The 25,758-nt window shown below is 56.8% G+C and overlaps 7 protein-coding genes across 7 annotated transcripts; all 7 read left to right on the top strand.

The window, feature by feature from the left end:
* Positions 1-3,923: 3,923 nt before the first annotated feature.
* On the top strand, positions 3,924-6,790 carry CDEST_07736 (Putative CAP domain-containing protein). The gene is made up of 4 exons (XM_062923895.1): positions 3,924-4,535; positions 4,994-5,594; positions 5,657-5,961; positions 6,022-6,790. Exons 2-4 carry the CDS (start codon positions 5,035-5,037, stop codon positions 6,090-6,092), a joined length of 936 nt encoding a protein of 311 aa, XP_062779946.1. The 5' UTR covers positions 3,924-4,535; positions 4,994-5,034; the 3' UTR covers positions 6,093-6,790.
* Positions 6,791-8,375: 1,585 nt separating this feature from the next.
* On the top strand, positions 8,376-9,638 carry CDEST_07735 (uncharacterized protein; the record flags this gene model as incomplete). The annotated part of the gene is made up of 4 exons (XM_062923894.1): positions 8,376-8,812; positions 8,932-9,154; positions 9,257-9,357; positions 9,419-9,638. Exons 1-4 carry the CDS (start codon positions 8,640-8,642, stop codon positions 9,636-9,638), a joined length of 717 nt encoding a protein of 238 aa, XP_062779945.1. The 5' UTR covers positions 8,376-8,639.
* A 1,594-nt stretch (positions 9,639-11,232) lies between these two features.
* CDEST_07734 (Putative sodium/solute symporter, sodium/glucose symporter superfamily) lies at positions 11,233-15,163 on the top strand. Its single transcript, XM_062923893.1, has 5 exons — positions 11,233-12,690; positions 12,753-13,162; positions 13,237-13,529; positions 13,588-14,539; positions 14,654-15,163. The coding sequence occupies exons 1-5, from the start codon at positions 12,484-12,486 to the stop codon at positions 14,970-14,972; spliced, it is 2,181 nt and encodes a 726-aa protein (XP_062779944.1). The 5' UTR covers positions 11,233-12,483; the 3' UTR covers positions 14,973-15,163.
* Positions 15,164-15,518: 355 nt separating this feature from the next.
* On the top strand, positions 15,519-17,534 carry CDEST_07733 (Putative peptidase S10, serine carboxypeptidase, serine carboxypeptidase, serine active). Its single transcript, XM_062923892.1, has 3 exons — positions 15,519-15,911; positions 15,971-16,054; positions 16,125-17,534. Exons 1-3 carry the CDS (start codon positions 15,683-15,685, stop codon positions 17,387-17,389), a joined length of 1,578 nt encoding a protein of 525 aa, XP_062779943.1. The 5' UTR covers positions 15,519-15,682; the 3' UTR covers positions 17,390-17,534.
* Positions 17,535-18,632: 1,098 nt separating this feature from the next.
* Positions 18,633-19,088, top strand: CDEST_07732 (uncharacterized protein; the record flags this gene model as incomplete). The annotated part of the gene is made up of 2 exons (XM_062923891.1): positions 18,633-18,772; positions 18,863-19,088. 2 exons carry the CDS (start codon positions 18,633-18,635, stop codon positions 19,086-19,088), a joined length of 366 nt encoding a protein of 121 aa, XP_062779942.1.
* Positions 19,089-21,032: 1,944 nt separating this feature from the next.
* Positions 21,033-22,827, top strand: CDEST_07731 (uncharacterized protein). Its single transcript, XM_062923890.1, has one exon. It carries the CDS (start codon positions 21,453-21,455, stop codon positions 22,542-22,544), a length of 1,092 nt encoding a protein of 363 aa, XP_062779941.1. The 5' UTR covers positions 21,033-21,452; the 3' UTR covers positions 22,545-22,827.
* A 406-nt stretch (positions 22,828-23,233) lies between these two features.
* CDEST_07730 (Putative WD40/YVTN repeat-like-containing domain superfamily) lies at positions 23,234-25,201 on the top strand. The gene has a single exon (XM_062923889.1). The coding sequence runs from the start codon at positions 23,588-23,590 to the stop codon at positions 25,097-25,099; it is 1,512 nt and encodes a 503-aa protein (XP_062779940.1). The 5' UTR covers positions 23,234-23,587; the 3' UTR covers positions 25,100-25,201.
* The last annotated feature ends 557 nt before the right edge of the window (positions 25,202-25,758 follow it).

Below are 25,758 nucleotides of genomic sequence, written 5' to 3'. Positions count from 1 at the left end.
TAGCTCCGCAATAAGTTTCACCACATGGGTGGCAAGTTGAACTAGAAACCTGTGGCATGAGAGTTTATATTCGAGCCGGGTCAAAACAATGCCGTGTGATGGAAGAAGACGAGTAGACATCTTGTTTGTGGTGAATATGGATAGTGTCCGTAGCTTGAGAAGGGATGAAAACCTCTGTTCTATAGACTGGGGGTGTGTCATTTGGCGACTGGCAAGGTCGCATTCAACTGCCTCAACGGGATGCATCTGTGCACCTCCTCGCAGCTGCAGGGGAGGAAACTTCCGAACGATCGTCGCTTGTCGAGTGTGCTCCACGTCTAATCGGACGGCTCGAGATGTTCGGTTATGTATGCAGCCGGAAACTCTCTCCTTTCCTTTTTCGCTCAGTTGAATGACACAACTGCCACACTTGATGACAGAGACGATTGAAGTCCTGACAGCCTGCTAACAGACTACAGCGAACACCACAGGAGTCATTGAACTGATTCATGGAAAGAGCCGGCCTATGTGGTTCGAACGTTGGCCATCTAGAACGTTTGGCTGAACCAGGTCGCCCTCCACTAAGCAGCGGGGGCGTGTTGAATAGATTTGCACTTCAGTAGCCGTCCGTCACAATCACCATCTCGATCGAGGCCGCTGATCACGGATCCGGTCCGGCGAACTGTGCGGCAGATTGGCTTTCGGGAAAAAAGCTGAATCAAACTCGGGATGATGCAAATCGCTGTTCGCGCGGGGTTAGGGTTACCCAGCAGCTGGAACTGGCTCGACGACTTGGCCGTTGAGAGCAAGTGCCGCTGGGTTGCGAAGTTCAAGCCATCACCGTTCGCTATAGGTAAATATAGGTGAGCTTGTCTACAGTCCTCTTGGCGCGAACTGGATGAGCGCCACCGGACCAATTAGTCGGACGATGGCGTTCGTCTCCCGCAGCCTGTCGAAAGCTGTGCAGCGCTCGGAGAGATGGTTCTTTTTCAAGGTGGTGGTCACACCACAGAAGTCCGGTTGGCTGTCGGCAAGGAGGCACTGCGGCAGGACAGGAGTCCATCCGCATCTTGGCTCGTCCAAACGTTACATATCAGCAATGTGCCGGCAGACGTTTGCGATTGTGTGCCTGGGTCGTATCACTTCTTCACGGGGAGCATCTGCTCCAGTGAACTTGGCGATACAGGTTGATGTCCGCCTCAACCTCCATTAGCTGTGTCCGCTGTTATCCATAGTTGGTAAGGGCGTAAGCAATGCCTGTACTCGGATCCCTACCACCTCTCCCCCCCGGAGAAAGCAGCATGTATGCATGCATGCACGGTGTTGGAAGGCCGGAAGATTTTGCAGCTTCATCTCACTCGTCTTGAGCTCCGCGCCGGGATGCCAGGTTTCCTCGGAGACCCATCCCATCGTCATCGGTAATCAAAGGTCCAGAAGGATGTCGTGTGAGATGGGACGCTGAGTCCGATGAGTTGGCTGGAAACAAATGGCCCGATGGCAAGGCGACAGGTGGAGCGGTGGTAAGCGACGACTCCACGAGCGTAATGAGGTCATTTGACGAGAAACGGAAGGGACGGCCAAAGGCTGCGGTAGTAAAGTTAAAAACGCATCGTGGACAGGGGATGGCTGACAGAAGCACAGTGGCAGTTGGGTGGCGGGCGATGTTGTGTTGCAGCCATCGTCGCGACCAGGGCGCTATCGTCGCCCAGGAGAATCCCCATATTAAAGATATGAGCGGCGAGTGGAAGCCGTTGAGCAGCATCAGCAGAGGCAACTGCTGCTGACTGAAGGGAAGAGAGAAGGCGGTCGAGACGACGCTCTTTAGCAAGGGCGGCGTCGAGGAAGGCGCGGCGCACAGTCCAGGACCAGCAAGACTGGATGAACGGGTCCCCACCGAGATTAAGGCCGTTTCAGAGTTATGGGTCTCCCCCGGCCAAGTGGCTGTTTGGTGGAGCCGCCCAGATGACCCTTGCAGCAATCAGAGCAGAAGCACCCACTCTGCTGCAAGGTACCGGCTCACTTAGAGGGCTGCTGTGGCTATTTGAGCCAATTACAAGGAGGGACTGCACGCTGCCGCATGGGAATTGGTCAAATGTGCCGAGGCCAGGGGTCGGGACGTGGGAGGAGGGGAAAGGAGGGGGGGGGGGCGTGTGTTAAGAAGACGAGACCGCCAGGGCCGACGACGGACGACGGGCGGAGCGAGATGACACTGGCAGGGTGGGAAGATAGCGCCTTGGAAATCGTCTGCAAGCCCCCCTTTTCTCTGCTGCCCCTCGAGCACACTCTCTTACCTCTGCCGTCTGCACTACCACCTGTCGCTGTGGGTATACACCACCGGCTGTTACTGTTCCAGCATATGTGCTCTGTGTCAGCCAAGACTGCCGCGCTGCTTTGCAAGGGCTCCGGGACTCCTGGAGGAGCCAGAAGAGGGCCGTCCGGAGCCAGGAGACGCCCTCGATGCTGGACCTGATGGAGGTGGAAGATCAGACGTCGCTTATACCTGCGCTTAGGAGCAGGGTGATTGATATGCTCTCATTCTGGGCCTGAGCTGACGCATGGCCCGACTCCTTGATGTTTTTGCGCACACGGCCTGGCTTGGTAAAGAGAAAGGGAACAACGAGGTCGTGTTGTCGAAGTGACGGAGATGGTTTTTGTGAATGGCGGGCAGGAGGGATTAAACCCGTCCTCGGGCAACAAGGGGCGACGGTGTCTGCTGCGCTGATAATATGCAGCAATTATGACCCGCATCTGGGAATGCATATCGGTCACATGCTGCAATCTCGAGCGGCAAAATCGGCGCCCTCGATCGGGAAGCTGACCCAGTGATGGACAATATCTGGGTTGTAAGGCAGACGGGAGGGGGGGCAAGGTTTGAGGATCTGCTCAGTGCATGGTAGATGCACGTCGGGCTGAAGGCTGAGAGGACAGAGCGAGCGGCGAGGCGTAACATTGATATATGTTTTGGTATTGTTTTCCTCACGGCGAATCTGCAGTGTCATCCGAACGCTGTTTTGAGGTGTTTCCGAAGCACCAGGAAAACAGCACTATCAGGTGAGTCGCACCTGCTGCCGCGTCATAGTCAGATTGGCGATCTCGAAAACGAGGAAGGACCACACTCTGAAGTTCGTCCCTTCTTCGAGCGCCTCTGCTTCTTCACGCACTGGCTGCCAGCCCAACGATACAACCACCCTCAGATGATTTTGACGCCACCCCCTTTCACTCTCCTAAACACTTACACGCACCTAGTACAGACCAGCTTCCTTCCCTCAGTCACTTTGACTCAATTGCAAACCCCCAGACAGGCCAAACTGCGCCCAATTTCTTTTTTAGGGCCTGCCCAGCTTGCTTGTCTCGCCTCCAGATAGTTATCCTTCATCACCCGTTGCCTCCACTGCCTCTCCACGACCCCCTCAAGGGTTGGACCCCTCTCTCATCGCTCTCTCCCTCTCTGCTGCTGCCAAAACGATCGGTGCCTACCCACCTAGGTATTCTGCAGGGTCCGCATTGCACTCCCGTCGTCCCGACCTCTCTGTTCGTCTGATTTTCCTCGCAAATCTCACGCCTCTCCACACAGACTCGCACGCCACCCCCCCATCCCTCGACATCGAAACCTCCACAACCCACAACCCACAATCCACAGTACACCACACCCGCCGGGAACCCCAGTCGCCCTTCACCAACAGAACCATCCTCGGCGCGGTCTACGGTCAGTCGCACACACGCCGCACCTAAACAACCCAACCGCACAGCTCTCTCACTATCACTCCTACTCTCACGCACTCCCTGGACGCTCTGGCCTTGACCCTTGTCGACGCTAACCTTGGACTGGCCTCACGCTCAGACTCTCGCCCGGCCCCTCAATCCCAGTCGTGCGGGTTTCCGTCGTCCTGTCGGCTCCTTTTTAGTAGCCCGCCATCGCCATCCAGAACGTCTTGTCTCTCCTCCTTGCTTCACCACTCCCAGGAGACCGCTTCTTCGACTCCCTTCACCCCCCTTCCTTTCTCCGCCTCGGCCTCGGTCGCCATCGTGTCGTGTTTGACACCGTCCATTCCTTTAAAACCAATCATATCGCCCCCGGGTCGAGACCTCCAATCCCCTCTTTTCCTGCACCCTCAACCTTCCAGGATAGAAGGACAGGCTACCGACATTCCTTTCGGAACCGCGATTCACCTTCACGTTCTCTACCCAACAAGCACCGGCTTCTTGTCATTCCTTCGCAACCCTTCTCACGAGACTTCTTTTTTTCTACGGCTCACTACCCTCCGAAAAAAAAGTTACGACTCCGTCCGACCTCCTTCCAACTTCAGCAACTACGTTGTTCAACCACACTCCTTTCCACACCACAAGGTCCTAGACGGAACCGTATCAGCAGTGCTGCATCACCACACACAGCTGGCTCTGAGAACCACCTCACGGGACATATTTACCTCCGCCCATCAATTCACTCCGAGGAATATCTCTTCCATCACAACCCAACCTCCTTCCTCCGGACCGAATCCCCCTGTTCGTTAGATTCCGCGAATCATTCCAAGACATCAAGCAACAGCATCAAAAAGGTGAGTCGCCCTGATCCAGATTTCCCTTATACTCCACTTTTCCTGCCATGTCTTCATTCCACTCGCGTCAATGGCATTGTTTGGAACGCCATCAACAAGAGGGACACATTCCAGCACGAATCGTGTCGCTCCTTCCAACAATAGTTGTTGTTCATTGTCTTCTCCCGTCACGTGATTGACTCACTGTGTCGAAAAATACGTACGGCGGGGTCCATGTGTCGGGAGCATCGAACAGCACCGGCTTAGGCATGCTATGATCATGAGGCGCCGAGCAAGCCGGGTGTCTCGATCATTGACGGATGTCATATATGAACATGGTATCCCGCTTTGTTCAAGTTCTGGTTCCACCTTGCCTCAACACTCTTTTTTTTCTTCTCACATCAGTCGCTAGTCGGACTTTGCTTCCTTCACTCGTACACACACAACATCTTCGCTGGCGAAGCTAATTGTCTTTTCAGATCTTCACTTTTTTCGATACCAGCTTTATCCAACTCACAAAATGAAGTCTTCCATCGTTCTTGCCGCCACTGGCGCCGTCTTGGCCATGGGTGCCGCCATCGACCCCCGTGCCCTGGAGGTTGTTCTGGACGTTACCTACGTGACCGTCACCGTCACTGAGGGCGTTCCCATCGAGGAGCCTACTCCCACCCCTACTCCCTCCACCCCGGCTGTCTTCTACGAGGCTCCCAGCTCCGTCCCCAAGGTCGAGGAGACGCCCGCGCCTGCGCCCATCTTCGAGACTATCACCACCAAGCGCTCCGAGACTCCCACCCCGACCCCGACCCCGACTCCCACCCCCACTCCTACCCCCGAGCCTGTTGCCGCGCCCGTCGTCTCGGAGCCCGTCGCCCCCTATGTTCCTGCTCCCGCGCCTACCGTTGTCGAGACCACTGAGGCCGCCCCTAGCGCCGCTCCCGCCGTCAGCGACCTCCAGAGCACGTGCATCGACTCCCACAACATTCACCGGTCTAACCACTCTGCCCCCGCTCTGACCTGGGACAGCGCCCTTGCCAGCTACGCCCTCATCACCGCCCAGACCTGCGTCTTCGAGCACGACATGTAAGTCGAACACGAGCCCTCGGCCAACATGTTTCCTTGACCCGCTACTAACCTGTGATCAGGACCACTGGCGGTGGCGGCTACGGTCAGAACCTTGCCATGTGGGGTGCCACTGGCTCCGAGGGTCTTGGTGAGGCCAAGGCTGCTCAGCGTGCCATCACTGAGCAGTGGTACAACGGCGAGCTCAACCTCTACACCGGCTATGGCGAGGCCAGCCCTGACATGACCAACTTCCTCCAGTGGGGTCACTTCACCCAGATGGTCTGGGTTGACACCACCACTGTTGGCTGCGGCGTCCACTACTGTGCTGCCGGCACTCTCAGCTCCATTGGCAGCTGGTACACCGTCTGCAACTACAAGTCCCAGGGTGAGTTAACCACTTGTCTATCTCGCCTATACCTTGAGCACCCGATCTAACTGAACCCAGGCAACGTCATTGGCAGCTTCGACAAGAACGTTCTGCCTCCCGGCAGCGCCGCCACCGTCAACATTGCTTAAGCGGTGTGACGAGCTGACGAGCGTACTTGGATTATTTCAAGCAACTGCATTTGCACCCTTCATCCTGCCCGCTTGAAGCATAACTGGGTTATTTTGTTTGCGACACGGCCACTGGGTACGAGTGCGGATGAGCTCCATCACACTAGCGAGGCATTTTTTTCTCTTCTACTGCTGTACTTTATCGGGGGATCGCTTGACTCTTTTTTCGATCTCCTCGTCTCGGCCCCGGGACTCTTTGAATCATGCGCTTTGGTCGCCCATAAATGCCATGGGTACATTTCTCTTCATACGGGTCTCGTTACGGCACTTGCGTGATGGATAGGCACGGCTGCGTCTTCCTGCGCCGGCCGAGGGCATGATTCAAGGAAACTGGACATTGATGATGATGCATTTACGGATCTGGCGTGGAACGACAAAACTTTTGGGGAAAGGGAACCAACCCACCATTGGAACATTGCATTTTTTTTCTCTTCGCTTCTTGGTCTGGTCGTCGTGGCAATCCTCTCGAGTCTTCACTTGAAGAATCGTGATGGATCCGTCAGGCGATGTAGCCCGCCCCCTGTTCATGTCTCATTCGGGTTCTTTGTACCTAGGATTCTCTTCGAAACGATTTTCGGGTTAGGGAGGCTGGTCAACAAGGTCCATTTCGTTGTATCGCAAACGTGTCTCGGCACATTAGCCATGAAGTCAAACTTAGTGTCGGCGATGGCCCCTGTGTTTGCTTGTTTGGTGTCGTATGCAGTCATCCGTCGCTACGGAACAGGACTGCGCCGTGTTGCCGGTATGTTTCCACGCCAGCTTCCATTGCCGTGCCCGTGCCGTCGTCGTTGAGTTACATTGTGTTGGCTATCGTTGTGTGACGTAAGACTCGGAGCGACGGTTTGTACGCCGCCATGAGTTGTGAGTGAACTGATCGAGTCCGTTGGAGCGAGTGAGAAGGACTGATATGAATTGATGCAGTTCGCCCAGGCGTCCGAAAGGCCAAGACTCGGTTTGGAGGGGTACGGACAGGGCGACAGGTATAATAAGTCCTCGAGGCGTGCTTGAGGAAGAGGAGGAAAAGGGATGGGGCAAGTCCTGTTCTTTTCAACAGGATGGCTTCTCCTAATGCCCTATACGCACCGCACCGCACCGCACCGCCACTTGATGGCGCGTGTGTTTTTTGTCGGTGGTGCGGGAGTGGCAGTGACATGGTGAAACGTATGCTGCGGCTGTGAAGTTGTGGTTCGGAGGGGTTGGAAGTGGGGTACACGTGCTGCGGGATAGGAGAAATGTCGCGGTTCGATGTTCAACCTGCGACTTGCTACTATCGACATGGAACCGGATAGGATGGGGGAGGGGTTGGAAGGGCAGAAAGATCGGATGAAGATAGGGGGTAAGTGGACGACTGTTGGGTGGCCGCGAGATGCTCGTCACGTCGTGCTGGGGGATGTGAACGTTGCGTTGCGTTGCGCAGTGGTGTGGAAGGTTCATCTACCTCGGGCTCGGTAGATGTTGGCGTCTTGAGGGGGTGTTTCCGATCTATCAGGTTTTCATTGTCGGGTAGTGGTGATGTCTGGCAATTGGAGCCGGATGTGGATGAGCACCAGGCAGACAGACACCTCATCATGACCTTGGCTGTTGCGTCTGCTTGGCTCGAGGAGACACACCACTATCCTCTGGACACCGACTCTTCAGGCCAATCTATTGTGTTTTCTCTGTTCCCTTTCATCATCCTTGTGCTCCTTTCTGCTGCTGGACGAGACGCCATTTGTCGGGTTATCCGGGACGAGATGGTGGTGTTGATGGGCATGTCCCTTTTTGCCTGCTCACGGCCTTCTAGGACCAGAATGGCTGTTCCAAAGGGTTTGCGTGTCAGAGAACAGCGGCACCAGCCAGTCGTTGACGACCGAACCCTCTTTCCAAAGGCTCCTGTCGGCAGCACTCGGATTTCACCGCTCCCACGCTCTACTAATATCGCTCCCCTTCCCCAATCCGAAGCCAGCTTGACCATCTGCCAAGCAAGTCAGCCGGGCCAGTGGCGGATGCGCACCGCAGGAGGGCATCGTGGCGGGCGGGAACAAGGGGTTGCGGAGGAATTAAGGGAGCGGGTGAAGACGTCCGATTGGACCCGCGACATCTCGATCCGGATGTGGCGTCGTCAGGTCGGGCGGCGTGCGGCGGGGGGAAGCGGGGGGAAACGGGGAGCGGGGAGATAGTCTCGCCGATGCGACGGGGGGGATCACGCCGCATGGCTTGTCGGCGGCGAAAAGCCGCTCCGCGTCAGCGAGTGTTGGAGAGACAGTATTGAGTGTGGGAGAAAGATGGGCTGTTTTTCTTCGCAATGGGAGTGAGCGGATTAGTGATGTGGGCGTTTCCTGTCGATGCTGTGCTGACTTGGGTGCCTTACCATATGTTGACGGGGGCTGCCGAGCGAAACCACGTGTGGCTATATTCTATATTCCTCACTTTCGCCCATTCCTTCTTGTTTTAAAGATGTTGGCGACCTCTTTTGATCTACTGCTGCATAGGGAAACGTGATAAACTCTACAAGTAGGTCGGGTCAACATGTCACAGACAAATCATGAGCAGCAGGCTCCCCTAGGGCACGTCTTCGGCTTCTGGAAGCTCGCCTGTCCCCGACAAGCTGGTTTGGATTGGGATACGGATAAGAACCTCGCGAAGAGACATGGGGTGCGGCAACGTGAAGTCGAGGAAGTGGACAGCGAACGGGCGTCGAAGTGAGTGTGTCTCGGTCTCTTATCTAGAGCCATAAACCTTTCATCACGAAGCAGATGAAGATGATCCAAACAGAAAACCTTGGAGTTCTTGGTTTCTATCCACTAACGTCGCTTCACAGAAGTCCGAGGAGCGATACTGATACTGCAGTGACGAGTTCCTCAAGCGAATTCCCCTACCCCGCCATGTCTCTCCCTAAGCCTATGTTGGAGTTGGGCTTCCGGGTCACCGTGCGGTTCGCGCCGGATGTGGCGGAGACCGTCGTCGAGGGCGGGAAGACGGTCGAGCTGGCGAGGGCGGTCTGCGGTTCCTGGTCTGGGCCGCTGGGTTCGGGTGTCGTCTTGGTGAGCAATCCCTACACATCAACTTGCGTTCCCAGCGTCTTCAAAGACGGCCAAGAGAACTGTATGATTTTCGTCGGCTGGACTGACTGGTGAGATGTAAAGTCGGCCGGACATGACCTGGATAAGACGAGACTCGAGACCCGGTCGATCCATCAGATCGACACCGCGTTCAAGTTGGAGACCGACGACGAGGAACCGGCCATGTATGCGAAGTGGCCCTTGCTCCCTCGTGGTTTCCTGCAGCTGACCAGTTGTCTCGAACAGGCTCGAGATGGGGACGAGGGGGTTCCTGAGCGGGACGCCTGACGTGCTTCGTCGGACCGCCTGCCGAACGGAAGAAGAGGCGAGGGTCGACCCGAGGAAATACTGCTACCGCATGGCCATCAGCTTGACGACGACGGACATGCGATATGTCAAGAAGGTGGGAGGAGCGTTGTGGCTCGGGACCGGGATGTGGGACCTGGATGAGCTTGTCATTGAGTAAGTGAGCTGTCGTCATTGTTGAAAGGGCGAAGTTGTTGCTGAACTGCAAGCAGTGCGTATCGCGTGGTTTGAATGTACGATGGGCGGACTTGGTGGACAGTAGAGGGCAGTTACACCCCTTGATGACCTGGACGTAGCAGCGCCTCGTTGGTGCCAAGCTCTCCGTAAAAAAGTGTTGAAGGGGAGGAGGTCAGAGATATTGTGTCAAGGTCCGTGATGATATCGTAGATGTGGTAGAACAAATCCACCGGCATTACCCGCTCTCTATAGCCACTTGGTTCCATGGGTCACCGCCTCTACATCGGGAGAGCATCGTCTTAGACTTCACAAGCCGCAACGTCACATGACCCTGGCGTCAAATTTGAGATCGCCGGGATGAAGCTGCCATTTGCTGGCCGCCGGCGAGAATACGATGTGCCCAAAAGGCACCTGCACCGATATAGAGAAGCTGGACACGGATATATAGTGCTCTGTCACGAGAGTCCGATGTCGTTACTTGCTCCCGTTTGGTTGAGATAGCACCGGATCCCGGACACCCGTGACGGGCAGGCTAGACCCGAAGGCCTGGCCGACATGAGAGCCCATGCAATGCGAACCAGGCCGGCAGCTCTTCGTACAGCTGGGTGGAGCGAGAATCGGTTGCCTCCAGATCAGATTGTAAGGCTACCTCGGGCGTGGGGGCTCGTTTCTCCGTAGGCGATCCGCCCAGGGTCGATTTGGCTGCTCTCCATGTCAGTTTTGAAGTCGTGCTTTGTGGACCGACACCGACGGAAAACCACGGAGATGCTGAGTTGTGAATGGTCTGCCATTTCTTTTTTGCGATGGGCTTCATATCTCTCAGCTCGTCAAGCCACCGCCGCGCTTGACGGCGCCGATGTGGACGCCCGTTGCTTGGCGTGGAGGGTGTGAAGGACATGCATGTATCGGATGGGTCTGGGAGAAGGGGGGGAGGGGGGGCTGATGCATGTGAGGCTGGTGGGCAACAACAGGAATGTTGTTTGATTCCCTTTGGCTGGAGACGTAGCTGTCGAAACATAGCAATCCCATGAGGTAGAGGAGTATGCGGGAAGGCACATAAAAGGGACACCCCACGTGAAATGTACTCATGGTATGCAGTTCGCGGGCCAAGGTAGAGAAGCCCCACGAAGGCGGGTCGGCGTTCGTCTTGGTTTTGTCTTGGAAAAGGCTTTGCAAAAGCTTGACCTGGCCACTGCCGAGCGTATCGAGCCGATGCCGCATGAGACTAGCGACCGACCATCTATCTAGGTAAAGAGAGAGCTCCAGGTCTTGAACACGGTATTGTCGTCCAACTGGTCACAGTTGTGTGTTGTCTATTTTGATTCCATTCCTTAGTGTGATTGTCTCCTAGAAAGCAGTCAACTGTTCTGTTCCGTTCCTTCAAGAGCGTGAGTGAGAGCGTGAGTGAGAGCCGGGGTGAGATGTGAGACTGAGAGTGAGCGCGGCCGAGGACCTCGCATGCTAGGCTCATTGCGGAGATGTCAATGGATAATGGCCCGTGCATAGACGGGGATCTCTCCACATCATCCACACGGATCGCGTTTCCTTATCTTCCTCCCTGTCAACCTTCTTCACAAGTCACAACATATTACATCTAGCCTGATAACCGATTCACAACCTCGAGCCGAACGAACTCTGATGTCGAGCAGCGGACCCGGTCTGCCACTCGAACTAGCGCAAGATACCAGGGACGGCTCTTGATCGCCGCTCCTTATCATTTCTTGGCCGCCGGCCGCCTCCACTAAAGGTGTCTTGCCCGATCGTCACTCTGGTCCCGGAATGTCATTGCCTTTACCCTTCCCAAGGAACTCGATGCCCAACTACAACCGACACCATCACTGTAGGCTTCCTCTACAGACACAATGAGGCCAGCCACAGTGCCTCAGATCAAGCAGAGAGCTTATCGGGGGCTTTCCTCTGGCCGTCAGCATGAGGAACCATCCACGAATGCCTGGCGAACCTAGACAAATTAGCCTCCCTTCCGCCCTAAAGCCGAGTCAGCAAGGGAGTAAGAAAGTTCAGATGCCGTTTAGGTTTTGTACACAGACATTGTTGTTGCTAGAAGATCAACCGAAAGCCATCTCAGTCACTAAGAACACAACACTGAACGGCAGCTCTTCATACCCTTCGTCTCTTCATATTTGGCCAAGTTTCCACGAAGCTGGAGATTTTGCAGCCGCTGAGCCCTGCAGAGCACACGGTCACGGATTCCCGCGGAACATCGAGCCAATACAATCACTACTACGATCATGTTGCTGATGAATTTCACATCAAAAGAATGTCACGCCGCCGCACTAAGGTCCACCCTCCCTCCCCCTAAGCCTAAGCGCTATCCCGAACAAGCATTCCTCTCGCATCCGACTGGCTGCAGATCTCCTAACGGGTGTGAGGACAGATGCCATTGGGCCGGGACATGCGCACGGCAGCATGCCGCAACGCTATTTCTATGACTGATTGAATTTTGGCCTTATCTCTGTCCCGCACGCCGCATGGTGTTGGTGGCCGCCGCCTCCGCGCCTTATTTTTCTTTGACAAACTTCATCCATGGTCTCAGACTTGACGCACAATCTCAGAGTACTGGTCCCAAACGGGCATAACGTCGCAGCCCCCCTCCCCATACCAGTATCCCGGCCACCTCGCGCCGCAGCGTGAACCCCAATGGTCTAGCAGAGATATCTCCAGGTTTCGAGTGGGGGCAGAAACGTGCCTTTGTAGGTGTGTATCTCATGGTGGCACATGGGACAGGGTGGCTCCGGCAGTTTAAGCTCCGATAGCCGTAGGACAGTATCCCCTTATTCGATGCTGCCGCCGGCCAGTTATCTGTTTCTATGGTATGGTTGTCTGCGGAAATCGAGGGCATACATATATACACCCATGGGCCCGGGCCCAAACATGCCGGGAGCCTGCTTCGTTATCACACATTGTCACAGTCTGATTCTCCTACAAACCGGCCCAAAATGGTGACTGCAGCTCTCAACCAGGGTGTCGGCTACGGCATTGTCCTCGGCGTAGGCTTCCTCTTCGCCATTGGCATGGTAGGACAAACTCGATAAGCCCCTCCTCGTTTGACTCGTTCACGTGCTAAATTTCGGTGCAGATTGCCACGACCTATGTGCTTAGACGATACAACAGGGAGCTGCAGACTTCCGAGAACTTTACCACGGCCGGCAGGACGGTCAAGTCGGGCCTCGTCGGTTCCGCCGTCGTCTCGTCCTGGACGTGGGCCGCCACGCTGCTCCAGTCGTCGGGCGTGTGCTACCGATACGGCGTCTCTGGCCCCTTCTGGTACGCCTCGGGCGCGACCGTGCAGATCCTCCTCTTCGCGACGCTCGCCATCGAGCTCAAGCGCAGGGCGCCCAATGCACACACGTTCCTCGAGGTCATCAAGGCCAGATACGGCACGGCCACGCATCTCGTGTTCATCGTCTTCGGCCTGATGACCAACATCCTGGTCACCCTGATGCTGATCGTGGGAGGCGCGGCGACGGTCAACGCACTCACTGGCATGTAAGTCATGGCAGAAAGAAGCTGTCCCCGGTTGTGGACAAGTGAAAGGGTTGCTGACCTCGAAAACGACACAGGCACACCGTCGCCGCCATCTACCTGCTGCCCGTCGGCGTCGTTGCCTACACGCTCGTCGGAGGCTTGAAGGCGACCTTTCTCACCGACTGGGTTCACACCTTTATCCTGCTGATTATTATCATCATTTTCTCCCTGACTGCCTACGCCAGCTCCGATGTGCTCGGCAGCCCCTCCAAGGTGTACGACCTCCTCGTCGAGGCCGCGCTCAGACACCCGGTCTCGGGCAACGCCGAGGGATCCTACCTGACCATGAAGTCGCAAGGCGGCGTCGAGTTCTTCGTCATCAACATTGGTAAGTACCGTCGCCGTTCCGAATCTGGTGTGATTCGATGTTCTAAGCAGCTCCGCAGTGGGAAACTTCGGCACTGTCTTCCTGGATAACGGATACTACAACAAGGCCATCGCGGCGTCGCCGGTCCACGCGCTTCCCGGCTACATTATCGGCGGCCTCTCGTGGTTCGCGATCCCCTGGCTGACGGCGACGACCATGGGCCTCTCTGCGCTTGCGCTCGAGTCGAACCCGCGCTTCCCGACCTTCCCCGCGCGCATGACCGAGGCCGAGGTCTCGGCCGGGCTTGCGCTTCCCTATGCGGCGGTGGCCCTCCTTGGCAAGGGCGGCGCCGCGGCGACGCTGCTGATGGTCTTCATGGCCGTCACGTCGGCATCGTCGGCGGAGCTCATCGCCGTGTCGTCCATCTTCACGTACGACGTCTACCGGACGTACTTCAAGCCCGACGCCAGCGGCAAGCGCCTCATCTACATGTCGCACGTGGTGGTCGTCGTGTACGCTCTCGTCATCAGCTCCGTCTCGGTGGGCCTGTATTACAACGGCATCTCGATGGGTTACCTCTACGTGCTGATGGGCGTGCTCATCTCGGCCGCCGTGCTCCCGGCGACGCTGACGCTCGTGTGGAAGGGCCAGAACAAGTGGGCGGCGACGCTCTCCCCCATCTTCGGCACTGCCTTCGCCATCATCGGCTGGCTCGTCACGGCAAAGAAGACGTGCGGCGTCTTGGACATCGCCTGTACGGGTTCTAACAACCCAATGTTGGCCGGCAACGTCATCGCCCTCCTGTCGCCCATCGTGCTGATCCCGGTCTTCACGCTGGCGTTTGGTATAGACAAGTACGATTGGAAGTCGATGATGGCGATCCGCAGGGGCGACGACCACGAGCTGGCCAGCGCGGCCGGGCTGGACCTCGAGGAGATCCCGGGACACCAGGAGACGCAGGCAGCGTTCGAACGCGAGCAGACGATGCTGTCCCGTGCGTTCAAGATTTCCGTCTCCATGACGGCGTTTTTGTAAGTGTGCCCTCGTAACGGGGGAGTGTCTCTCCGGGCGGGAAAAGAGAAGCACGGGGGGGGGGGGAGAAAAGAGAAAAAAAAGGGAGGAAGAAAAGGCTAACAGCGAACCAGGACCATCGCGATGCTCATCCTCTGGCCGATGCCCATGTACGGCTCCGGATACATCTTTAGCAAGCCCTTCTTCACGGGGTGGGTGGTGGTCGGCATCCTCTGGATCTTCTGCTCCTTCTTCGCCGTCGGGCTGTTCCCCATCTTCGAGGGCCGCGCAACGCTCGTGCACACTGTCAAGTCGATGATATCGGGCAAGAGGCCGACGCGCCACCACACCGTGACGCACGGGGAGGAGGAGGAGGAGGCCAAGGAGAAGACGAGCCCTGGCGGCGTTGCGCCCGAGAAAAAGGACGTGGGCGGGGAGACTGTCCCGTTGTAAATGATGAGAAGTGAGAGAGTTTGTTTGAAGGGGGAAGAATGGAGGGGGACTTTTCACCGGAGTTGTGGTGACGCTATACCATCGTTTTTCATGTCTGCTGTTTATATGCAATGATATCCAGGGGGAGTTGAACCTAGCAACTGTGGAAGCAATAGAAAATGAGAAATACCACGGAGTAACGAAGATAATTGTGAGCTTAGATGTCCGAAGCTGAACGGTATCAGAGTGGTGTGTGTCTAAGTTGACTAGGCTTAAGCGTATGTATGTATAGCTTGCCATTTTCCATTTCTCTGGATTTGAGAAAACTTATTCTAAAATTCAATTATGCACTTCAGGTCTCACGCAACCACTAAGAATATGGTTACACACTGAATAATTAACAATTACAATATCAGTCGGAGCACGAGGATGATGATGCTAATGACAGCTTTAAGCTCGGTGTTACAGCGCCGAGCGGGGGTGTGTGGAGGCGACGGGCCCCACTGCGGAATCCGGCCTTCCCAATCGGGACGCCGTGGCCCCCCGCCCAACCTTGATCCTTCACCTTGATCCTTCACGCTTCAACATAAGGCTCGTTTCACAAAATCATCGGCCAGGGAGCTCATTCTCATCTTATCATCTTCATCGATCGCTCCATCAAACCAGCCCTCTCTTGAACTCCTTCTCGTCGACCATCCATCTCAATTGAAACCGGCGGCCGGAAATCAGACATGGTCCGGCTCGCCTCCCTCGCGGTCTCCGGACTCGCTCTCTTCACGCGGATCGCGTCCGCGGTCGCGACGCAAAAGGACGTCGAGTCGCCCGAGTTCGCGACCTTCTCGGTGCCGGAGCACCCGCACCACGCGATCCGCATCAAGGAGCAGAGCGACGAGCTCTGCGATGCGGGTTCGAGGCAGTGGACCGGCTGGTTGGACACCGGCGGGAAGCACCTCTTCTTTTGTGAGTGACTTGCCGCGTGCAGTGGTCCCGTGAACCCGTTACTGAACAACCTTGGACAGGGTACTTTGAGAGTCTGAACGATCCGCAGAAGGACCCCCTCAGTCTCTGGATGACGGGCGGTCCAGGCGGCAGCGGCCTCGTTGGTACGTGAGAATCACTGTCATCATCACCTCAGGATGAGTCCAACGGGATCAATCTAACCACAAATTCCAGGTCTCATGCTGGAACTGGGCCCCTGTCTGATCAACGAAAACGGCACGGGCACCGTCCACAACCCCCACGCCTGGAACAGCAACTCGTCCATGATCTTCGTCGACCAGCCCGCCGGCACGGGCCTCAGCTACTCCGACAAGGACGTCACCCCACCCGCGACGTCCTATACGGCCGCCGAGGACATGAACATCTTCCTGCGCATCTTCTACAAGGCCTTCCTGCACCTTGACGCCCTGCCCTTCCACATTGTCGGCGAGAGCTACGGCGGCCACTACATCCCCGCCCTCGGCGCCGAGATCATCCGCTACAACACCGGGTCCCCGGCCCCGGCCTTCAAGGTCCCGCTGGCCTCCGTCATGATCGGCAACGGCTATGTCTCGCCCGCCGACACGACCTGGGGCTTCTACGAGACGCTCTGCACGACCAAGCCGGGCGTGCCCGAGCCCGTCTTCAACGTGACCAGCTGCGCCTCCATTGCCGCCGCCCTGCCGCGGTGCATGTACCTGGAGGAGGCGTGCTACAAGTACCCGGACCCCATCATCTGCCGCGCCGCGGGCGACTTCTGCTTCGACCGGATCGACTGGCTGTACTACCAGGATGTCAAGAAGGGCGGGCGCAACCCGTTCGACATCACGCGGCCGTGCGAGGTGGAGAACATCTGCTACGGCGCGGGCTCGGCCATCGAGACGTACATCAACTCGGACCGCGTGCGGGCGGCGCTCGAGGTGCCCGACGAGGCGAACGGCGGCGGTGGCGGCGGCGGGAGGAAGAACTTCACCCTCATCTCGGAGGACGTCAACCGCGCGTTCGAGCTGGCGGGCGACATGTTCCTCAGCACCGAGGCGCAGGTGCGGTACCTCCTCGAGTCCGGGGTCGACGTGCTCGTGTACAACGGCGACCTGGACCTCGCGTGCAACTCGGCGGGCAACGCGCGGTGGACGGACAAGCTGTCGTGGGCCGGGCAGGTGGAGTTCAGCACGAGCGGCATGGAGCCGTGGTTCGCGGTCCGGGACGGCGAGAGGGTGCGGGCCGGGCGGTGGAAGCAGGTGGCGAAGCCCGCCGTGAGGGCGGGGGCCGGCGGCCGGCGGACGAGGTTCGCGTTCGTGACGGTCGAGGCGTCCGGGCACATGGTGCCGCTGGACCAGCCCGAGGTCGGGCTGCAGATGGTGAGGAACTGGCTGTTTGGCGATTTCGGCGAGGCCGTCGGGGTCGCCGTGGAGGTCGGGCTGGCGGACGAGGACGAGTACGTGTTTGTGGAGTTGTAAGGAGGGCGGCGGGGAAAGTTGCGGTAGCCCTCCCTTTTGGAGTCGTTAACGACGGGGACGGTCATCTAGTTTGGGAGCTCGTGACTGAATATCTAGTTTGTTATCCTGTCACCCATCACGACAAAAATAGAGTGTGAGTAGGAATAAAAGGGTTTGCCAAGAATGGTGGCCTACAAGTGAGCAGCGTATTGCGAACGGTTTGAATTAAATCTGAATTTAACATCCATAGATGCTGATAGGCGGTTTGTGATTTAGATTGCAGTTTTACGATATTTCCTCTTTTGGTACATCGTCAGTTGCCAAGCCTTCTCAACTTGAAACTGTCACAAACCTTGTGCAAACACAACAACCACAAACAACTGCCCACGCGTGTAGGTACTCTTGCCCCATGAAGCATACGCTTTCTTTCCCAGCGAGTCTCCCTATTGGTATCACAGGTTAAGATACCGTACGGTGCAGCGTTCCGGGCAGTGTGAAGCAGCTGTTCTTCTATCGATAGTGCTGATGTCTGAAGAAGGGGAGGAACGGAGGCTATGAAAGCATGTGCCGCAAAATATCTTCTTAGACGCTGAGCCAGCTCGAACTCTGGTCGGCGCTGCCGATTAGGCAGGGATTCGGTTCATGCGAGTGTCGCTAGGCTTACCCTCTACGCCCATAGACCTGGCTGTTGGTTACTAGCGAGTTTACACTCCAATACTTCCCCTAAAGAAGGCCAACCAGAAAGAAGTATGCTTGAATTCACCTGGTTTCTCTTTTGATGCTCCTTCTTTACTTGTACTACTCCTGTTGCCTGCTCCCCTTCGCTATTTAGCTGTCTAAATCAGCGGCCCTGCTAGACCTTTAAGCCCAATCACTATGCAGCCCACCTACTCTCCTGTGGCTCGCAGCCTAGCTGTTACACAGGGCATCCCGCCTGTAATACCGCAACGGCTGTCAAGAGGGCTGTGTTGGAGAAGACATTTTGCTAATCTTAATTTCGAGGTAAATACTCATGCGCTGAACTCAAGTGTATAGGTCGTATAACTAATAGTATACTCGGTGAATATAGATCAAAACAGGAGCTGTAGATCCTCATTACGATCAGGAATTCTATTTTAGAGGTCTAGAAATTATAAATACCGTCTGTCTTCCTCAGAATAATGTGTCTATCCCTCATCACTTTCAACATCATTACTCCAACATCCTTCAGCGCTCGTCACTTTCCACAACATCTTTACTCCAACATCCCTCAATACTCGACGAAATGCAGTTCGCTACTGTACTCATTGCCCTCCTGCCAGCGCTAGTTGCTGCCAAAAACCCGTATTCTAACCAACTATGCGATGGTGATTTCCGTGCTCTCTGCCTTCCGAGCAGTGACGGCGTTCAGCGTTGCCTCCGGGAGTAAGCAACTTTTTTCTTTTCTTTTTTCTTTCCAGCACTGAATGAATCAAGCCTGTAAGGACCAATACTAACACACTGCTTCGATTATAGTGGCGATTTTGGAAACACCTGTGTCGTTGACTGTGAGTCGCAGTCTGACTGCCGCGCTCAGTGCCGCACCCAGGGTTTTAAGAACGGGTTCTGCACTATTGCTGGGTATGTACAGCGTCTTCCATGTAGACATTTCCCCCGTCTAATATTTTACCTTCTTTTCAGGAGCGGACCTTGCATTTGCAGCGGTCTCGACGCTGGCGCCAATTTTGAGGACCAGATCTAGTGTCACCATGCATGGCACAGACCAGCACCTCACGTGGCTCCTCATCAGAGGCTCGCTGACCTTCACCTGGTGCCGGCTTCTATAGAGTAGATATTCATCAATATACTCACCCAAACACACATACCTACTTTTGGATTTGTAATACTCTTTTTGGCTGTAGTCAACAGCCAGAACATTGTGGTTTGTAGTCTTACCTCTTTTGTCCCAGCTCTGCTGGACACCATCTCTAACAACATCACCCATGCCACAATTCCCATTGTTCATTGTTCGTCACCCATTACACCTACCCCAATACAGAAACCTGGCTCGCTAGATATCCCAGGCCGAATAAGACCATCTGTGCTATTTGTTTTACATATCATCATTATTTCATCATTCTTATTATCATTACTTTCTCTTTCTCTTTATTTACCAGCCTTGGGTTGAATCTGGCGGATGTGAGCAAGCTTGGTGTTGGAAGCCAATCGGACTTTTTTTCTCCTATCCCGTTATCGACTGTTCATTTGAGCCTGTAGTGACTGAATACGATGCTCCGGAAAGGACAGTATGTAGGCCTGCTCGTTGCAGCCCTTTAGTATCATCCCGAATAAATGCTGTTGGAGTCGGCTTAACGTCGGATAAGGGGACACATCCCGGATCCGACGGACCACGGGCCGCAACTGCTCCACCAGATAATTAGTTGTCTCAAAAAAATCAAAAAAAAGAGTCTTTTCGCTGATCACTGTACGGATACTCTGTGCAGAGCACCATAATAACATTCGTTCGCAATCCAGCGATTCTTCTGCGTCTTCGCTTCCGGCTGGTGTCCCTGAGTGAAATCAATTGTCGCAGTGCCATCCACCCGGCTCATCCAGGCACCGACAAAACGGTCAAAAAATGCGCCTTACCAGGCTGGGAACGTGGCTAAGCCACCAAAGCTTCATCAAGAACACTCATGTACCCGATACTTTTGGACCCTGGTGACTTCTAGCCAGTGGGAAAGTGCTCAGTACTCTCTATGTCCCTGCCCAAGGAAACCCGACGGCTTGACATTCTTAGCGAAGGCGGCACCATCATTACCAATCATCACCTTTGACCGGCCCGGACAACGAACAAACCATTGTTCCTGTTCCTCTCGGCAACTCACCTCATCTCGTTACGGATACAGCCCCTGGACCAAAGGCCACGAGAGCCAGGGATCCCCGGATCCGGTTCAAGCTCATACCCGTTCACTATCCGCAAGCGCGGATCGCCATCAGCCCATCTACCCATTAACCCATCAACCCATCAACTTCATCATGAGTCCGCACAGTCGGGAAAGGAAGCGACTAGTTCCCCTCGTTTTTGCTTGCCGAGCTAGACGGTCTGGAGCCAATTGGGCGGTCTGGACGGAACAGCTAGCTCAGCCACGTCGCCTGGTGTTGCACGACACCCGATCGCCTCACACCCTCCACTTCGGCGTCTGCTTTTCTACGTTGTCTGGTACGTCGTCCAAATGCTTGCTTACATGGTACAAGAACCGCGGCACCGCCACCCGCTCGTGGGAACATCGAGCGCAATGGAAGCCCGCCAACGACCGTCGATGGCAGCATGTCAAGCTCTGCGGCAGATCATGGCACAGGACATGAGTGGATGTCTACGCCTGTAAACCAAACCCCCTGGCACAAGACCCCTGCCGAAGGATCACGACGGCATCTTAGAGTCTCCGCAGCAGCGCTCAGCGCCTGCGCGACGATGGGGATTTGCTTGGCCCCAATTTGAGCCCATACTTGCCCATTCCCTCTTCTTCCTAGCGTAGCATTCCATTTTTATGGTTTTTTTATCTTGCTGCCTGTGATGCCTGAGAGATATGGTCCACCGCGATAAATGCTTGGCCTCCCCCCCCCCCTCCTCTTCTAGGCCCCCTTCATACACCCCCCGGCTGGTTGCCCGCCGTGGCCGGGGTCTCTCTCTTCACGTCGCACGCGATGGAACACAGACCAGAGTCTAGACATGGGGTTCGTCCGCCGTGGTGTCGGATTGGGACCGTCTGACTGGCCAGCGCGGACTCAACGGGGGGACCCAGAGGGCGTGAGCTGGAGCGATCTTGTCAAAAAGCAGACTGCTTTCCCTTGTTCCCTGCTGAACTTGTCCCAACTCTTCTCCTTTTCTCTCTTTTTGCTTGTTTAACGTCGGATTTGCTCCTCAAGTCGTCCCCTTGGCTCGTTGCGAATAGCCTCTCCTCATCGCAGATTCCTCTATCTGGGAGAGTCGGTATATACCCCGGTTACGAACATATTTCGTGGACAAAAAGTCCTGTTTCTCTTAATCCGCCTCCGAGTTTTTGCCCTCACAATTCTTTACGGCTTTGACACACACACACGGCGCGCGCACACGCTCTCAAAGATGGCTCTTTCGACAAAAACAACGTATATTGCGTCGACGTTCCCTGAAAACCCCCTTCCGACCGATTTCTCACCGCCCGCGTCCTCCTGCTCCGGCGTCTATCTCACAAACAACGTCTACGCCATCGACAACGACCAGAAATGCCTGCCCAGCAAGTTTAACGGCGCCAGCTCGGCATTCTACTCCCCCGGCACCGTCTGCCCGACGGGCTACACCGCTCAACCGCAATGCTCGCGCAATGGCGGCGTCCGCTCCATCACGACCGTCACCTGCTGTCCATACCGCGGCGACATGACGCTGTCCTGCGTCGAGGACGACATGACGCTCGCCGGCGTCTGGGAGACGCAATTCTGCACGTGGATGGCCGGCCCCGCAACCGTGGTCGACATCACGCGGACGGACGACGGCACTGTGGCTACGCAGGCTGTGACAATGAAGAACCGGGATGGCGTGAACGCATGGGGAATCAGGATGGTGTACCAGGCGAGTGACCTCGTACCCAAGACGACGTCGGTGACGACTACGGCGGCAGCAACCACGGCGGGGACAGCGACGGAGACGGGAAGCGGCACGACAGCCGCCGCTACTTCGTCCGGGACAGGAACCGCGGCGGCAGCTGGTAACTCCGGCACCGCCGGCAGCGGCGAGTCGGGCGTGAGTGAGGGTTTGTCACAGGGCGCCGTTATCGCCGTGGCGGTCGTCATCCCTGTGGTCGTGATCGCGGCGCTCGTGGGTTTGTTCTTGTGGTGGAGGCGGCGGAAGCACCGGTACGCGGGCGTGAAGCCCGTCGACACGACACCGACGGCGCCCGAGATGGACGGGCAGTCGTCGGTGGGCGGCGAGCAGGGCGCTTATGCGTACCAAACACAGCAATACGCTCAGCAACATCAACAGCAGCAAACACCCCCGCCGTTGCAGGAGATGACGGGGACAGACATCGCGGGCTACTACCAGAACGACAAGGTGCTGATGAACCCTTCGATGGGAGGCGGCCACACGCAGTTCAAGGGGTGGACACCGCCGGCGCATGTGGCAGAGCTAGGGACGGGAGAGGGGCCGACGGAACTGCCCGCAGACAGCGGTCGGAAGTAGCCGACCGGGAGGCTGGGAGCTGGAATGCGAGACTCTTGAGGAGTCTGTGTAATGAAGTGGGATTTGTTGGAGTTGGATATATCACTGCCGCGAGATGGGATTCGTTTCATACCAGCGTAGAGGGCGTTACAACGCCCATTTTCAGGGAGAGGCGTGGCGGGACCAACAGGCGCAGTGTCGTGCAGCCTACCTATTTGCGATGCTTCAAAGCACAAACCTGACTTTCCAGCGTATAAGTTCGAGGAAATATAAATAAAAGTCTAATGAATTTACATCCCGCCGCTAAGGTCGTTGACATGGGAAAAGTGCAATGGGTTGGTTTGCTGTCTTCCAACTGGTGGTATGGGATTCAGCACCGGCGTAATCTGACGAGTGTAAATTCACGAGAGTGATGAGCCGGGCCCAGACAGCAACCTACCTAGTTCTTCGCCGGGCGTCAAAGTCGGACGATTGTAGCCCGGTCAAGCGCCGTGTGGCCGGTGTCCCGGCGACAAAATCCCTCCGACCACCGAGACGGATGACGGATAGCGGGTTGCCGATGACTCTTCGGCGAGCGTTCACCGGGAAGAGTGGAGTCTGGACCGCCTGAGGGTTCTGCTAGAAGAAATTAGGTACGTACCTACAGTGCCTAAAGTACCTACCCAAGCAGGTACGTAGGCAGGTGGGTAGGTATCTTGGGAGCAGGAAAATTACCCCGCCACCCCGCCATCCAGCCTGCGAAAAAAAATCATTCTTCCCGAGCGCAGTCCTGCTTATCAAGCACCCAGAAGCTCCCTCGACGATTAATAAAGCATTCAACCTTGCTCTCTCTGCTTCGGCCTTCGCTTCTGCTGATACATAATACGAAGCGATACCCAGCGGTCTCTTTGCGACGTCATACAAACGAACCGAAACATCTCGGACGAAGGACAACCCCAGCAGGCGCATCACCCGAAGAAGTGCGAAACCACCTGCGCAAAAGACGACTCGGAGGAGAAACAAAGACGATCAGAATCAAAGACATTAAAAAAAGTACCTACATAAACCCATAGACAACAGTCGAAATGTCCGCCTCCAAGGACAACAACGCCAACATCCCCCACGATGACGGCCATGAGTCGGAGCCGGAGATGCTCGAGGCCGACGAGGTCGGCGAGGAGGTGAACGTCGACGACGAGGACATGCCGATGGACTCGGACGACGAAAACGACGGCAACGAGGAGATCAACCTCCAGAACGACTCGATCGCCTACTTCGACCTCCACAAGGACTCCGTCTTCGCCATCGCCCAGCACCCCATCCATCCGACCCTGATTGCCACCGGCGGCTCTGAGGGCGACACCGACGACGCCCCAGGCAAGGGCTACCTCTTGTCCACCGCCACCGCCGCCTCGCGCCCCGTCCTGCCCGCCTCCTACTCGGGCGACAACTCGCAGCAGCAGAGCACCGGCCTCGAGAGCATCTACGCCATCGATGGCCACACCGACTCGATCAATGCCATCGCCTTCACCCAGCCGCACGGCGACTTCCTCGTCACCGGCGGCATGGACGGCCGCCTGCGCGTCCACGCCATGCGCGTCAACTCTCCGACCGCCGAGGCCGCCTCCGTGCAGATCAAGTTCATCGCCGAGGCCCAGGAGGTGCCCGAGATCAACTGGATCGCCCCCTGCCCCTCGCCGCGCTACCCCAACACCATCGCCCTCGGCGCCAGCGACAACTCGGTCTGGGTCTACACCATCGACGTCGCCAACGCGCCGGGAGGCAACCCGGCCAACGCCCTGCAGCTTGTCCAGACCTACTGGCTGCACCAGGCGCCCGTCACCGCCGGCGCCTGGACGCCCGACGGCAACCTGCTGTGCACCGTCGCCGAGGACTCGAGCCTGTACGTGTGGGACGTCTGGGGCGAGGCGGCGGCCAAGGGCCTCGTCGACAGCAACGGCCAGACGACGGTGGCCCTGACGGGCGACGACCAGCGCTTCGAGGTCGAGGGCGGACTGTACAGCGTCGCCGTCGACCCCAAGGGCGCCCTCGTCGCCGTCGGCGGCGCGGGCGGCGCGATCCGCATCGTCAGCCTGCCGAGGCTCGCGAGCAGCGCGCAGCCGGGCCGGGGCGGCAAGAGCAAGACGGGCGCGGACGTGGCGGCGGGCGGGCAGATCCTCGCGGCGCTGCAGACGGCGGCGGACAGCATCGAGACGCTGAGCTTCACGACGGCGATGGGCGGCGGTCCGGGCCAGGTGTCGACGCTGCTGGCGGCCGGGTCCGTGGACGGGAGCGTGACCGTGTTCGACGCGGGCCGGCGCTTCGCCGTGCGGAGGAGTCTTCCCGGCGCGCACGAGGAGTTCAGCGTCGTCAAGGTCGAGTTCGTCCGGGACACGTGGCTGCTGACGACGTGCGGCATGGACGGCGTCGTGAGGCGGTGGGACCTGCGCGCGCAGGACGCCGGCCTGGTGAAGGAGTGGAGGGGACACCGCGGCGACGGCGAGGGCGGCGGCGTGCTGGGTTTCGTGCAGGGCGAGACAGGGGAGAGGGTCGTCACCGCGGGCGACGACGGTGTCGTCTTGGTCTTTGAGGCATGAGAGAGGGGAGGGAGAGTGTGTGTGTGTCTGTCTGGTTTTGGGATGATGTTTGCTTGCGTTTTCCTTGATATGATGATGAAGGCGGGATAGATAAAAAAAGAAGTCAACGGTGGGGAGGGGGGGGGGGGGGGGGGGGGGTGGCTTTTTCTTTTTTGCCATGTCCCTGCAACAACCCGCGAACCCGGTATTATGGGCATAGAATAGGGACGACTGAAGGTCCTCACGAATTGGAGTTTCGTCGCATGTTGCAATACAGTACACACCCGTCCACTGGTGCCTGATGGCTTTTCTCAAACAAAGGAATGCTGCGTCAGCGTCTTAAGGAAGCCTATTGGGATTTGACGGGCTTCGAGTGAGACATTATGGGCGCTGGCTATCTTTTGAGTTTGTCCCAAGATTGGGGTTATATTTCCGTGAGACGTCGCCACTTGTTGCTCCCCCCTCCATCCATCTCTTCTTGTTGTCGTTTAGCCCCCAAGCAAGTCGGGCTTTGTTTTGCAACGGCCAACCAACTCTCGGAGAGGAAAAGTCGTAACTATCGCTCCCATCGCAGGGCGTGCCATACGTCGCCATAACCACCATGAACAGCAGCAGCCTGAGAGGGGACCAAGTCCTCGCCCTCGTCCTCGTGGCGTGCGGAGTCCTGGAGTTCCCGCGGA

This window comes from Colletotrichum destructivum, chromosome 5, assembly GCF_034447905.1.
Source record: "Colletotrichum destructivum chromosome 5, complete sequence".
Taxonomy (NCBI): Eukaryota; Fungi; Ascomycota; class Sordariomycetes; order Glomerellales; family Glomerellaceae; genus Colletotrichum; species Colletotrichum destructivum.
Note: the sequence above shows the minus strand (reverse complement) of the source record. Positions and strands in the feature narration are given on the sequence as shown.

Excerpts from the sequence above, each read along its gene's own strand:
- CDEST_07736 (XM_062923895.1), top strand. The coding sequence starts at position 5,035 with ATGAAGTCTTCCATCGTTCTTGCCGCCACTGGCGCCGTCTTGGCCATG. Across the intron at positions 5,595-5,656 it reads TGCGTCTTCGAGCACGACAT|GACCACTGGCGGTGGCGGCT; the intron begins GTAAGTCGAACA and ends ACCTGTGATCAG. Across the intron at positions 5,962-6,021 it reads CTGCAACTACAAGTCCCAGG|GCAACGTCATTGGCAGCTTC; the intron begins GTGAGTTAACCA and ends AACTGAACCCAG.
- CDEST_07730 (XM_062923889.1), top strand. The coding sequence starts at position 23,588 with ATGTCCGCCTCCAAGGACAACAACGCCAACATCCCCCACGATGACGGC.
- CDEST_07733 (XM_062923892.1), top strand. The coding sequence starts at position 15,683 with ATGGTCCGGCTCGCCTCCCTCGCGGTCTCCGGACTCGCTCTCTTCACG. Across the intron at positions 15,912-15,970 it reads CGGGAAGCACCTCTTCTTTT|GGTACTTTGAGAGTCTGAAC; the intron begins GTGAGTGACTTG and ends AACCTTGGACAG. Across the intron at positions 16,055-16,124 it reads AGGCGGCAGCGGCCTCGTTG|GTCTCATGCTGGAACTGGGC; the intron begins GTACGTGAGAAT and ends CACAAATTCCAG.
- CDEST_07734 (XM_062923893.1), top strand. The coding sequence starts at position 12,484 with ATGGTATGGTTGTCTGCGGAAATCGAGGGCATACATATATACACCCAT. Across the intron at positions 13,530-13,587 it reads GTTCTTCGTCATCAACATTG|TGGGAAACTTCGGCACTGTC; the intron begins GTAAGTACCGTC and ends GCAGCTCCGCAG. Across the intron at positions 14,540-14,653 it reads GTCTCCATGACGGCGTTTTT|GACCATCGCGATGCTCATCC; the intron begins GTAAGTGTGCCC and ends ACAGCGAACCAG.
- CDEST_07731 (XM_062923890.1), top strand. The coding sequence starts at position 21,453 with ATGGCTCTTTCGACAAAAACAACGTATATTGCGTCGACGTTCCCTGAA.